Source organism: Mauremys reevesii, linkage group 2, assembly GCF_016161935.1.
Source record: "Mauremys reevesii isolate NIE-2019 linkage group 2, ASM1616193v1, whole genome shotgun sequence".
NCBI classification, from domain to species: domain Eukaryota; kingdom Metazoa; phylum Chordata; order Testudines; family Geoemydidae; genus Mauremys; species Mauremys reevesii.
The window spans coordinates 87257054-87272084 of NC_052624.1; the positions used below are offsets into that span (position 1 = coordinate 87257054).

The 15031-nt window shown below is 44.9% G+C and overlaps 1 protein-coding gene across 9 annotated transcripts in view; it reads left to right on the top strand.

Moving 5' to 3' along the window:
* PPP1R17 (protein phosphatase 1 regulatory subunit 17) overlaps positions 1–2110 on the top strand; it is a 47096-nt gene extending 44986 nt beyond the window's left edge. For 7 of the 9 annotated variants that reach the window (XM_039525360.1, XM_039525359.1, XM_039525355.1 and 4 more), the window contains one exon: positions 722–927. In XM_039525360.1, coding sequence (XP_039381294.1) covers positions 722–801 — 80 coding nt within the window. In that variant the 3' untranslated portion in view covers positions 802–927. Of the gene's footprint in view, positions 1–721; positions 928–1935 lie in introns of those variants that run through there. The other 2 variants (XM_039525361.1, XM_039525363.1) reach the window with 2 other exon arrangements.
* Positions 2111–15031: the final 12921 nt, after the last annotated feature.

Below are 15031 nucleotides of genomic sequence, written 5' to 3' on the forward strand. Positions count from 1 at the left end.
GTGATTTACTATTATTGAATGACAACAACTCCGTATAGCTGGACTGCTGAGTCCCGTTGCTGCCCTCCAGCTGTGCCTAGCTCCCTGGTCCTTGAAGACAATTTCTGCTAAAATTAGCTGTGGTAGGTGGAATTGCTTCAAGCACGGGGTAATTTTGATGCTCCTATAGTCTGGCTAGGAGTCCATTTGCTTTTTCCTCATTGTTTTGTAACTCATAAGAACCAAGAAGCACTGGAGATAAAAGTATAGAGCTATGAGCTATAATCCTGTTTCCTATACATTATAAGCTTCCATTGTAGGCATGGTACATTTTGGAAAAGATGCAGAAATAAAGGGATAAAAATAAATGTCTGTATTTTTGGACATTTATTTGCTAGGGGCTGAGTTGAAACCTGAGTGTGGAACATTTCTCTCTCTCCATCACCTTAAAATGGCTTCCTTGTTGCCAGTTGCCAGTATCAGTCACTCGATGGCTGTTTGAAGGACACACCATTGTATGTCACATTTACCTTTGAAGTTTCATCCAACCCTTTGAAATGGTTTCCCTCCCCCAATAAAATCAGCTAATTGGTAAAAAACCCCATACAAACAAAACCAGACCTGAATTCAAAATAGTAATTTCGGTCAATCAGCCCTGTCCTTAATGCCTCACCTCTTGAAGAGTGTCCAGAACTGAAGAAAGCCTTCCTGTGTGGCATAGCTTCCTTTGCTCTATTTTCAGACTTCATGAACTGCTTCGTTATGAGAGGGCTTTCAACACAGAAAGAAAGAAAGAAAGAAAAAGAAAATGGGTTGGTTTGACAGAACAACTTGGCAGGTTGGAGCGCACTGACAGCAAACAGTAGGCAACTGACTTAAAGGGATTTGCTTGGCTTCAAGGCTGGGTTTCCCCGCACCCTGTTTATGGAATATTTCAACCACCATACTAAAGACAGTGGAAATAAAACGTACTGTGGAGGCTAGTCATTGGTTTTTTTTAATAGGAATGGGCAAAACAAACCAGTTCAGCTAACATAAGGCTTGAGTAAAACCTTTGCCTGTGGGATCCCATTGGTTGATTTTAACATTTCCTTTTAGGGGCATCATTTTTTAATTATATTTTATGATTTATTTGTATCACTGTCATGCATAGAGTCCCCAGTCAGTAGTGAGGCCTCATTGTTCTAGGCACTAGGTTTGTACATTCTAAATACACTAGACATGGGAGCTCACAAGCAGAGACACAGACACACTAAATGATAGATCACATAGGAGTTCTGTGGCTGGTTGAACCCAAATCTCTTGAATCCCAGTACTGTGCTTGAACCACAAGATCATCCTTCCTCTCTATATTATGCTCTACAGTTCTCCAGTGCCGTGGCAATGGGTGTGTGGTTTTCTTAATTATCCTTAGTATTCATTTACAGACAGATCTTCTTTGATGCATGTTCAAATTCACAAAGCTCAGTATTGCCTGTACTAGTCCAATGTCTTTGGTAATGCATGGGAGCCTGTTCAGCATTGATCCAAGTTCATATTTTTATTTACATTTGCAACATGTTGCCATTAGATTCGTTTCAGTGGGGATGATACTGGATGTGTGGGAGCTGGGTGTTAAGTCTTTCAGCATTTGCCCATTCTGGAATCTGCATTTCCAAAATCTAAGTAATAAACAGTCCAGAATATTTCTGAGAATAAACCACAATGTGCTAGTTATATGAACAGGTATCAGCAGTGTGTGAGAATGTCCAATAATTTTAATTACAAAGTACAAATACAGACATGAGTTTCAGGTTTGCTAAATATTAGGGGCCCGATTATCCAAATTTAATCAGAAGCAACTCCACTGAGTGTCAAACAATTGGAAAGGATAGGAAAATTAGGCCCTTGTAAACAATGAATATGTTAACCCGACTAGTTTTTTTCTTAGTTTTAATTTTTTTTTCCTGTTTAAAGGTACTAACCTGCTTAAAGAAGAAAAGCAGACAGTGATTGTGGAAGATGACGAAAAGGATGGAGAAAAAACCCTTATTTAAGATTATTGTGATATCTCCAAAACTATTGTAAATAATTCCAGATCATTCAAAATGGTAGCATATAACAAAGCCCATTTGTTTTTATAAATAATTTTTGAAAGCATGCACTGCATTTAAGCTAGTACCAAATGCTTATCTGTAATTCATGGAGTCCATGGCTAGCATTGCAAAAGATGAAAGTAAATAGACTTGTGGTTAGGGTTGGAAGAAATATCTTGTATGATCTATCCCTATCATGCAGAACTTTTCTACACTAATCCCATCTGAAGGCAAAAACATTTTTGGAGATCTCTAACACAGGCCACAAGGGATGCCAGCTAGCCATTATAGCTAGCACCACATAACAGGGTGGGAGCTGTGAGTGTGGGACACCCACTAACTAATGACAGGCTTCTCTTGAGAAGAGAGCTGCTCTAGGTCTATCCCACAAAAGGACAGGACCGGGCAGAAGGCCAGCTTCTACACCACCACCCCTTTTCCCCATGGTTGTGAAAATTTGCCTAAAGATTTTAATGTGTGTTTGTGTCCTGATTCTATGTTTCATTACACCAGCTTTACTCTGGTGGAATATCAGTGACTGAGGTGAAGTTACACTAGCATAAAAGTGAACAATCAAGTCCACAGGTCCTAAAATTGAATCCAAATGTCTTTTGCATGTACAGTATAAGTTCACTACCCACATTTGTAATTTTCTCCTTTGTTATAACCTGTGAGTTTGCTCTAATACCAAAAATTAGAACTTCATAAGAGCCATCAACTTTGAAACCTTATATATTACAAAGCACACTGCTATCAGAAAAGAAGCATCCTAGAAGTGCAATGTTTGTAATTTATACTAGTATGAATTATTAAACTTTTAGTGTCAAAGTTCTTTTTCCACAATTGATGGAATATGAACTAGTTGGGTAGCTGATCTTTTAATCTGCATGTTTTCTTTTGGTAAGTGCTTTTAATTGAAACCTAGCCTATTAGGGGGTGCTGTTAAGATTAAAAATCCTTGGAGACTTCAGAGATAATCATACACAATAATGTTTTCACAATATTTTTTGGTAACAGTAATTTACAAGTTAATTCATATAAAATGTCTCACAGTGCGTCACAGACAATTATGATCAATATAGTTCAAACAAATAGAACTAGGTACTTAAAGAATGTGACACAAACCAGATGGTCTCTGTGTAAAAACTGGGTGTTCTCATGGTTGTTCCTACTACGTATCAACCCGTACAAAGCTCCAATTCTATTAACATCAATCTGTCCTTTGAGTCCTTGACAATCTCAGCAGAGAGGGCAAGGACTGAGTAGCCTAGCAGACTGAATTCAATTATCCTTTTACTGTCCAACATGCTTACCTCTTTAAGAGGTAGGGTGACCAGACAGCAAATGTGAAAAATCAGGACAGGAGGTGGGGGGGCAATAGGAGCCTATATAAGAAAAAGACCCAATAATCGGGACTGTCTCTATAAAATTGGGACATCTGGTCACCCTATTAAGAGGGCTGAGGAACACTGGTTGTAAGGAATCTTACAATATAGCTACTTCTGCTGTACCTGAGACTTCAGTTTCCAAAGCTATTGATCCAGCGACATTCACAAGCATTCAATTCATTAATAAATATTTAGCGGCAATGTATACCGTGTATCGTAAATCAATGACAATACCATAAAAATTAGATAGCTAAACTTGTACAAAGGACTAGAAATTATTAATTGGCTATTTGACAGGTATTTTTTACTGAATATTATTGTATAGAGTAGATCAGGGGTTGGCAACCTTTCAGAAGTGGTGTGCCGAGTCTTCATTTATTCACTTTAATTTAAGGTTTCGTGTGCCGGTAATCCATTTTAATGTTTTTAGAAGGTCTCTCTATAAGTCTATATATTATATAACTAAACTATTGTTGTATTGTAAAATAAACAAGGTTTTCAAAATGGTTAAGAAGCTTCATTTAAAATTAAATTAAAATGTTGATCCTATGCTGCCAGCCCGCTGCTGGTCTGAGGTTCTGTTCACCTAGGCTGGCAGCGGGCTGAGCGGGGCCTGTGGCCAGGACCTCGGCAAGCAAGTGTCTGGCAGCCAGAACCCCAGACCGGCAGCGGGCTGTGCAGGGCCAGCGGCCAGAACCCCAGACCGGCAGTGGGCTGAGCGGCTCAGCCCACTGCCGCTCGGGGGTTCCATCCGCCAGCTCCTGCCAGCTGGGATCCCGGCTGCCAGACCCGCTCAGCCCGCTGCCAGACCCGGCTCTGCCCACATACGGTGGGTACCTACCTTCTCCCTGGTTCTGGCCCATTCTCTTCCTCTCTCTGCACTGAGCTGCGGATGGCAGTGCACTGAGCACAGGGCTGGGGGTGAAGGGTCTGGCCAGGAGCTAGAATGAGGGAGGGGGCTCAGGGTTGGGGCAGGAGGTTTGGGTGTGGAGTGCTTACCTGGGCAGCTCCCATTTGGTGCGAGGGGTGCAGGTGGGAATGTGTGGTGTGTGCGCAGGAGCTCCCATTTGGTGCAAGGGGTGGGGGTGGGGATGTGGGGGGTGCAAGAGTCAGGATGTGGGGGGTTGCATGGGGTGTGGGGGGCTGGGTATGTGGCAGGGGTGCATGGGGCGTGGGGGGCTGGGTATGTGTGGGGGTGTCAGAGTCAGGCTGGGATCGTGGGGGGGCAGTGAAGGAGTCAAGCAGAGGGCTGGGTGTGTATGAGAGGGGTACAGGGCTCAGGGCAGGGGTCTGGGGGGTATGTGGGACATAGGGCTCAGGGCACAGGCCTGGGGGGGGTGCGGGGCTCAGGGCAGAGGGCTGAGTGTGTGTGGGGGGGTGTCAGGGCAGGGGGCTGGAGGGGATATGCCCCTATTCCCCCCCCTTCCCCAAGGCCTTGCCCCTGCTGGGAGCAGCAAGCATGCTGACTCTGCTCCTTCCCGACCCCCTCCCTCGCAAGGGCCATCAGCTGATCGGCCGGCAGGGAGGGAGGGATGGAGACGCGAAGGAGGGGCAAGAACCCAGCACACTGCGGGAAGAGGCAGGGGAGCCAGCAGGACCAAGTTTTTGCCCCTTGCCCCCGGGGCGCGGGGGAGCAGGAGGAGTGGAGGGTGGAGAAGAGCAGGCTGGGCCGGGCTAGGCAGGATTTTTAATGGCACGCTGCTGCCTGCTGGGACTCCGGCTCACGGGCCATCTTTGGCATGTGTGCCATGAGTTGCCGACCCCTGGAACAGATAAAATATTAACAGAAACCCACATATGAAATAATATTAATGTATGGTGAGCAATGAGTGTATGTTACAGGTAATGCTTTTCAATTCAAGTTACAATTCATTTCCTGGTATTTCTCCCAGCCAGCTGCTGAATGCCACATGGCAATTGCTGGGTACAGCACTGACCCTCCAGCACTTGCTCCTCTTACTTTACATCATGAGTCAAAAGCTGCGTACCCTGCTTAGCAGCCGAGGAGTAACTCAAAGCTGCTGTCTCAACCCTCAGCTGCAACACTGAAGACCCGAGCCCTGTGTCTCCAGAAAAGTGAAAGTTCTGATCTCATTGCCAAACCCAGATATGTTGTTGCCAGGTTGCTGGATCAAGTTCAGGGGTAACAATGTGGATCCTAAGGCATCTCATCCAACTGAAAATAAACGTGCTTCAACAGTGTCTCCTCCTCGTGACTTAAAAAGTGCAAGAGTCCTTCAACCAGACTCAAATCTGACTGTCCAGTGAAATACTGGAGGAACATTTTCATCCAATAATGCAGCCTTTCCTGATGTGTGGAGCGTGCCCCTGACCAATGTCTGTGGGTGGGTCTTCCATGGAGCCGCCATGGCGACGAGGCTGATGTAGACATTTAGATGGGTAAGCCTTTAACACCACAGGGCAGGGGTGAAAATAGGGAGAAACTGGCTTCATTTGTCTGAAGGTGTCTGTTTCAAAAGCTCGGAAATGTTAACCTAGTTTGTTAGTTCAGCACAAGCCATTTACACTTTAAGCACTGTCCATTTTTTAAGCAGAAGTTACATCCCCAGTGACACCGCACATCTAAATTTATCATCCCCATATAGACCAATGCAAAAGCCAGCAATAAAAAGCCACTGAATAAACTGCTAGGAGTAGTTCATTTTTTAAAATATGCACAGTCATAAGTTGTCAAATGTGCATTTACTATTTTCCACCTACAAAGCTATTTGAGCAACTGGAAAGTCAATTCCATTTGGGAAATTGGTGAACAGTAGGTTTTTGCTATGTTCACTGGCAGGGCCAATGTGTATGTAACCCCTTTGCCAGGTGGTGTCAGCAACAACAAGGGCCGGGTTAAATATCTAGGGGTTCCTTTTAACAATACAAAACAGAACTGGCTCAAGCCCTCACCGATAATTTGGGGGAAATTAACCACAATGCCTGGGCTCCTCAAAGAGGCTATATGTCCCCTCTCGCAAACACAGAGTCTGTGTATAACAAAAGAAAACTTTCATTAAAAGGGAAAGGGAGCCCAGCGTTACATTGGGGATTCAGAATTCAGAGCTGCATTCGTGTAGGTTCACCTCCCACCCCTGAAAAAGTTGGGGAGAGGGACAAGCCGTGCCTCAGCTGCTGCTGTTATCTTTGCCACCGCTTGCCACTGCCTCTGTTGTTGGCCGGGGTGTGCTGTTTTCTCTGCCATTGCGGGCCACTCACTGCCACTTCTGTGACGCTGCATTCTCAGGTTCCGTGAATTAGCTCACGTCTTAGTGATTTCAGCTCTTGGCGATTTCACTGGGTAGTGGGGGAACCTCACTGCTAGTGCAGCCTCTGTGTTGTCTTTCCCTGCAACACTGTCCCCGCACCAGGGGTAAGGCTTAGCCCCTAAACCTGCTCATCAGTCATTTTAGCCCTGGTAACCACTGAACAGAAACAAGGCCTTTCAATTAAGTCTAATCAGCTCAGTCTTTAAACACTCGAGAAGGGAGGGTCAAATGGCATCAAAGACTCTAAAAGCAGAGTTCCCACACACAGGTAGGAATACCTGTCCCCATCCCCTCCCTCTTGCACTGGGAGTCGGCATCCCTGCCCCCTGCTTAGCAAGTGAGGTTCAGATCAGGGTGACCCCCTCAATCAGGGTGTGCTAAGTACAGCCCTGCTGCTGTTTACTCGTACCATAAGGATAACATTTCATTCCCCCTGCATTCAGTACTAAAGTGAATTGTAACCCAAAACCAGCCAAAACTGATCACTTTGGCAAAGCAGGTCTGTCTGCTGAACATCTAGGAAGACTGGGTGTCTATGTGAATGCTTTCTGCTCCTGAAGTCTTTCCCTCCGGTTCATCGTTAGATGTCAGGGGAAAGCTCATTCAGACCCTGCTCACGTGTCTAATTTCTCACTGCTTTCAGCGGCTCCATTACATGAAGAGAAGTCACTCCAATATTACCTTCTATGGGAACTGGTCATAAAGAAATCTTTAAAACCTTTTAGGACTCGCAAAAGTGTGTCACAGTGCTACAAACTGTGTGTGCAGGTACATAGCACTGTCCCCTTCTGAACGGCTCTGAATCTGAACCTCTCCATTGCCACAGAGGGCCGAAGGCTGCTAGAGCTGCCAGGGTTGCTCTCTAACTCAAGTGGCAGCGAGTTGTCCTTTTTGAACAGACATGCTCTTCCCCCAGCCCCCCCATTCTCCCCATGAAGTTCCAAGTCGCCTTGGCACACAGTGCAGCATCGCACAAGGTTCTGAGACAGCTGCAAAGGCCCAAACCCTACAAGGTATTTCAGGGCCCACCTCTCCATTCCAGCAGAGGTAGGCACCTAAATACCTCGATGGAACTGGACAAATAATGCTTCTGTTGTGGAGCTCCCATTCTACACATCAGCAGTGTGAAAGGGACACTATCCCAACGTCCTAATAGTCTCAGGAGCAGGAGAGAAATCCAGCCCCTATATCCTGCTTCCAGCCCTTCTCTAATAGGAGGGGGATGCCGTTTGAGAAGGAACTGTGCGAGCTACACCTGTTGCTGCAAGAATGGAGCAGGCTGGGAGTTTGAGCCCAGGGAACAGCCTGTCTGTATAGACACTATGGGCCTGCGTTCACTGGACACAAGAATCAGTCAGAACCCAAAGGGAAAGAGGTGCTCTGATCGGTGACTAAGAGACTGATAGTGGAGAGGCTGAGGGACAATTTGTTTGCTAATAAAGATAAGCGTCGCTTATAGGGGGGTTGTTTGTTTACTGCAAAAGGAGCTGGAGTGACTTCTGGATTAATTCCTACCTCCCCAAAAGCTTTAAGAAGGTTTTCCACTCAAAGGAAAGGGGTGGGAGGTTGTACCTAACTACCTGAGAGGTAGCTATCCCCACAACATTGTACTTTAGCAAACAACTTTCAATCCAGAGTCACAAAAGCCTATTACACCTACAAGTAAATTATTATTCGCTCTATTTTACTGATGGAGAAATTGAGGCCAAAGTGTTACGTGATTTTCCTAAGCTAACCAGTGGTGCAAGTACGGTGGTATGGTCCGGTATGCCGTACCAGTAAGATATTTATAGCTGGTACAGTGTACTGGAAAGCCACAGGAGGAGCCAGTTCCCAGCCCCACCCCCATGCAGTCACAGCTCTTGAGTCCTCCTGCCTGGGGGCTGTACAGAAGAAGTCTCTGGCGGGAGGAGGACAGAGCCCCAACCAGGTAACGTGGGATGGATGTGGATCATGGGGAGGGGACAGGGAGAGCATGGGGGCACCGGTCTGGGGACAGGGAGGGGAGAAGTCACATGGGGGGGTCACATGGGGAGATCATGTCCTCCCGTGTGCCCCATGAGTGCAGCATACCGGGAAGAAATGATTTCTACTTGTACCACTGAAGCTAACACAACTAATCAATAGTAGAGATAGAAACTGAACCAGAAGCTATGATTCCTTCTGCTCTACCCACCCAGCTAACACACTTTACTAACATAGATTAAAGCAGACATTGCAGGTGTCAAGTTTAGGAACTCAGGCACCATTGCAGGCTGAAACTTTGTCCAATCATTTAAGTAAATTAATTGTTATGGATTAATTGATGTTTGCATTGTGTTTTAATCATCTAAAGCAGCACATAAATGCCAGTAGTTGGTTATCTTCCCTCACCCAAATGCCCTATGTTATTCTTGCCCTATGTCTGTCTGGTAACATGCAAAACGTACATATGCAAGTGGCCATATGCTTATAAAGGTCATATTTTGAAAATGTGGCCTTCTATCAGCCATATCTGCAAATGAGAGTGCACAAAAATTGCACGTACAAGTGAAAATCAGAAAGAGACATCAGGCTGAGGCCCTTTAGAAAAATGTGGTTTGTTTAACTGCAGCCAAGGTGTACTTAACCAGATTCGTGACTCCTTTCTTTCTGATCCTTACAACCCCAAACCTCATGGATTGTTTTAAATGAGGTCAAACTCACCAGCACAAATCAAAACGAGATTTTGGAAATGTAATACTTCTGGTCAAATGAATGTAAGAAGTGGAAGTTAAAATCAGTTTTCATTCCATGTAAATGTTCCCTTGATCTTAATTTTCCAGCAGGGAAATCGGTGTCCTGCATTCACTCTGTCAGTCTGCTCAGCTAAGGCAGTACAGCAAGCCATGAAAGGGATCTTTCACCCATCTTTTTGATTGAAACAAAGGCCTTGAGAAGGCAAAAATGAGACAGAAGCTGGGGAAAGAGAAGATAAACCTGGGAAACATTCTCTGGGAATGTAAATGTCCCAGCAGTGGGCTGTGTTGTCCATGTTTATTCTTTTAGGTGTGATAAGCAAGAGAATGGAACAAGCTGACTAACTGCTGTACACAGGAGGTCAGACTAGATAATCTTGTGTTCCCTTCTGGTCCTAGACTCTATGGCTACCATGGCACATGACTTACGAGGAGAGGCTGAGGGAACTGGGCTTATTTAGTCTGCAGAAGAGTGAGGGGAGATTTGATAGCAGTCTTCAACTACCTGAAGGGGGGTTCCAAAGAGGATGGAGCTAGGGTGCTCTCAGTGGTGGCAGATGACAGAACAAGGAGCAATGGTCTCAAGTTGCAGTGGGGGAGATCTAGGTTGGATATTGGGAAAATCTATTTCACTAGGAGGGTGGTGGTGAAGCACTGGAATGGGTTATCTAGGGAGATGGTAGAATCTCCATCCTTAGAGGTTTTTAAAGCCTGTCTTGACAAAGCCCTGGCTGGGATGATTTAGTTGAGGTTGGTCCTGCTTTGAGCAGGGCGTTGAACTAGATGCCCTCCTGAGGTCTCTTCCAACCCTAATCTTCTATGATTCTATGAAAGATTTCCAATGACTGCAATGGGCTTTGGATCAGGCTCCTAGCATATTAAAAGGGAACACAGCCCATTTGTTTAATATTGCATTCTTCTCAACATTGTCTCAGTTTTTACTCCCCTCTTCCTGTGTTTCCTATTGGAATTCTCTATTTATTTGGGAACAAATACCATCTCCGCAATACTGTACATTGCCAGCCACTCTAAAGCCTCTTTTACCTTTTTCCTATCTGGAAATCTTACTTTACAAAGACAGACTAACTAAACTAACTAAGATGAGTTAAATGGAAGGGTGGGGCCAGAACTTTTCTTCCAGGTGTTGCCTGCTTCTCCAAATATCGGGGAGATCTGGGGCTGGATCCTCAACTGGTGTAAATCTGCATAATATCATTGAGTGCAATGTACTAACACTCCCAGATTTACCAGAGAGCAGCTGTGGTCCTATGGACAGTAGATTTATTGTACCAGGACTCCCCCTGGTCTGTGGGAGGCTGGGAGAAGAAGGGCAATGGATGGAGAGGCTGGCTGAGATTCAATGGGACCAGCCTGAAGGCAGAATGGCAAGCTGTCTGCACAGCTGAGCAGCAGATCTTGGGAAGGGGGAAAGAATGGAGCTGGAGAGACAGGTTGTGTAGGAATTGGAGAACAAGGCTGTCCTGTCCACTGCCTAGCTTGCCTTACCAGCCCCATTGCTCACCTGACTCCCTTGCCCTGTTGTATACTCACATCCAATTGATTCTCAGCTCTCTCCATCTCCCCAAGTCCCCTGCTGTCCCCTAGTTCAACTAGCCTCTCTCCCTGCTGCTGCTGAATCAGCTTCCTAGAGAATTCAGAAGCCACACACACACAATTATTTAGATATAGATACACGCATACACAATATATGGAATAAACTCTAAAGAATCCCTCCCTCTACTGTATAATTAAGTCATAAGGAATGTAAGATTTTAAAATTCAGATTTTAAATAGATGCTTAAAAAATCCATTGCCTTGCCAGAGGAAATGTTTCTAGTGATTAGAACAATGGATGCGTTCACAAATGAACCACAAACGGAAAAAAGGCTCTATTTACACCTAAGAGTTGCGACAAATAATTCAATCAGCTCTAAATGGCATCAAGTTTCCTGACTCAGAATCCCTGAGTGAGCTATTTTAGTCAGACTGTCACCATTTCTATACTTGCAGCATCTAAGCAAAATGCCGAAGTTCACTGCAACGCCAGGTCTCCCTTAAACAGTGTATGTCATTCTTAAACACATTGCTTGGAAAACTTCTTCAATAGCTACACTAGATGGCAGTGTTATACTGGTAGGGTGACAACATGTTCAGCCATGAGGAGTTGGACTGAGTTGAATTATTTGATTTAATTCTAGTAGTTTTGTTCTCCCAGGAATGATTTGCTCCAGTATCCAGTATGTACATGGCATAGTCCACACATGCCATGAAAGCTTTTAGAGGGCTAATATTAGCAGTACATCACTATATAAAGTTAGAGAATCACAACAATAGAAGATGACCCATCTGCATTTCTAAGTTACATATGTTATATGAAGAGACAAGGTGGGTGAGGTAATGTCTTTTGCTGCACCATCTTGTTTTGTTAAAAGACAGGTTTTCAAGCTACATGGAGCTCTTTGAGAAAGCTTGTTGTTCTCACCAACAGAAGTTGGTCCAGTAAGAGATATGACCTCACCCACCTTGTCTCTCTAATATCCTGGGACCAGCACAGCTACAACGACACTGCAAGCAACATACTGTTAAATGGGGCATTTGGTGACATCACTCACTCTTAGATAAAGCAGTGTAGTCCAGTGAATACAACACTGGATTGGGACTCATGAGATGTGGAATCTATTCCCTGGCCTGCTGGGTAACCCTGGGCAAGTCACTTTGCTTCTTTGTGCCTCAGTGCCCCCCTCCCCTGTAAAAATAGGGATAATTACACTTATCTCAAGTGTAAAATGCTATAAGACCTATAAATGAAAAATAAAGAGCTAATTATTATAATAATTTGCAGGGGCTCTCAACCAAGAACCTAGAGTGGGTATTGACAACCTGTAGCCCTAGGCATAGGACAGAAGCCAAATCATTGGCCCTATTTTGCATTAATAGTGCAATCTCAAATATATATTTATTTATTCAGATTTGGTTACTGCATTCCCCGCCCTCCAACCCCGAAATCTAGACACATTACAGGAGTTATTAAAAATAAAATTAAATCATTAAATCAGGCCCACACTCACCAATTATAAAAAGGTGGAAAATCTCCTACATCTTTTCAGCCCAAAATAACGCCCAGCCCAGCCTCCACCTCATCCTCAGGCTAGCCCCATCTACTTCCCCATTCCCAGAAAAAAACGCTCGGGGGACTGGCCTGTCTTCCAGAGGTGTGGGGGAATACCAGAGTGTGTTCTACTAACTGCTGGGTGGCACCTCCTTCTGGCCATTAGCTCTGCCCAGTTCAGCACCCTCTTTCTTCACTTCTACCATTGCACTCTCATTACACTCACACAGTCACAGTCCAGTGGCTTCCGAACAGCCAAGTTACATTATGATCTCCCCATCCAGGGGAAGTCTTTCAAAATCCTTCCACACCAGCAGCGTCAGGCAGTCCTCAGGCCCACTGCCCTGGCTATGTCAGTCCCGCAGTGCCTCAGGCACTCTTCCCACTCACTGCCCCTAGCAATACCACTCTGCAGTGGATGATAGTAGGGGAACCCAGGCCCACTCTCTGCTCTGGGTTCCAGTCCAGGGCCCTATAGTGAGCAGTTAAGGTTTAGGACTTCACCAACCCTGCTGCTCTCCTCTCTGCACTATTTCCTACCAACCCCAGCCTTCAGTCCCCTCTCAATTAGGCCTCCTAGATAAACCCTTTCTCAGGGGGATTCCAATGCCCCGCTTCCTTCTTCCTTACCTCAGGCTTCTGGCAGTTGCCAGCCTCCTGGCTTTATAGAAGCCCTGCCTGTTCCCTCACAGGTGAGCTTTCTTTCAATTAGAAGCCTCCCCACAGCCTAAATCTCCCCCCTTTGCAGCTTGATTGGCTGATTGGGCCCACCTGGCCTAATTCAACTCTCTCAGGACCAGTGTGGTAGAGCACATCCCATCACAGGTCCGGAGAGGGAGGCCATCAGAGCTTGAAAAGAGGATGGTGCTCACAGAGGAATGGCCTGGGTAGGTGGAAGATGATGCACTAATTCAGCACATCCCCTTAACAGCCTACAAAAGCTGGGCTCCTATAGAGCGCCCAATGGATTTTAGAGCGGTCCCCATCTGCCATAAATGCCAAGGGAGGTCAGGCAGCGTCAGTCCAAGATGCTTTCTCTTCAGGTAAATTCCCTTTCATCAGAAGGAGCCAGGCTGGTGCAGGAAATTTCTTGTGACAGGATGGTGAATTTGGACTTGGTAGAACCAGATTCAATTCTTGGTTTTCCCACATACTTCCTGTGTGACCTCAGGCAGATCATTTAGTTTCCCTGTGCCTAATTCCCCATCCATAAGAATGAGATGACAATACTTCTCTACATTGCAGGAGGAGGATACAGTGTGAGGCTATATCCATTTTGTCTGTGACGTGCTCAGACTCTACAGTGACACAATGTAAATAATAAAAAGGAAGTGCAAGTTCAACTGAACCCAGGGGAACAGGAAAGTGCATCTGGCCCAGTAAGTCTAAACTGGTGTCATTTGAATGCCAAGGGTGTAGACAGGTAGGAAAAAAGGTCTAAGATAAAGTGTGGTAAGTCAAGGGCTGTTTGAGAGAAGGAAATGACACAGACACAGAAAATTCATTTGGAATAATAATATATTGAATTTCTATACAACCCAGTAAGGTAAAATATTTCAGGGCACTTTACAAGCAATATATAGTGAAAATATCTGCTCTTCATCAGGCTGAGAATTCCCAGATATAAATCAGGTTTTCAACATTTTAGTAACAGATGACTTCAAAGTATATACCACATTTCACTGCATTTACATGGCTGGGGAGCACAGTAACTGAAGACTCTATAGTGATAAGAATTCTCATAGTGTTTGAGGAAAACAGAACATAGAAACCAAATGCATAGAGAGAAGACAGAGCCAATAGGATGGAGTTAATTGACAGGCAATGACATCAAAGAGGAAGACAATAAAGTAATTGCAAGTAGGAGCAATATGCTGAGGTTGCTTATTTTGTGGAGCTCACTCTCAGCGGCCATCTGTGAAATGCTGCAGGACCTAGACAAATGCACAAAGAACTGCAAGGTAATTTCTAATAAAAAATTGCACTGCCTATAATATTCCCCAGCAATTTTCCTCACAATACTTAGCCCTTATTATACTATCTATGTAGCACCACAATGTTATGCACATCAAATGTAGCCATTCTGATGTCAGGCAGACTTACACATCTGTAGCCTATAGCCAAATGGGACAAGAGGCGGGATGGGTAACTCTGCTATCACACCTGCATGCCTGTGGGACCAAAGAGACATGTCACCTTGTGATGTTGACCCTGGAACTTCACTACTTCATGTATTATTGAAGTGGGGATAATCAGTGGGGATAATGTCACAGCTCCAACCAATGAGTTTTCACTACCTAACATCATTTGTAACAATGCCTTTCACAGACAGCATTTCCGGGAATGAAAACTCTTAGAGCACTAAAGATGAATATGGTTCTGTTTAGTGCTCTTTACCGAGAGGCTGAAGTTGAGTACATGTGTGACTTTGCTTCTGTATTAGGTATTTGTTCTGCCCAGCTTCTCTAAATCTAGGGGTTCCTTCCTACATACA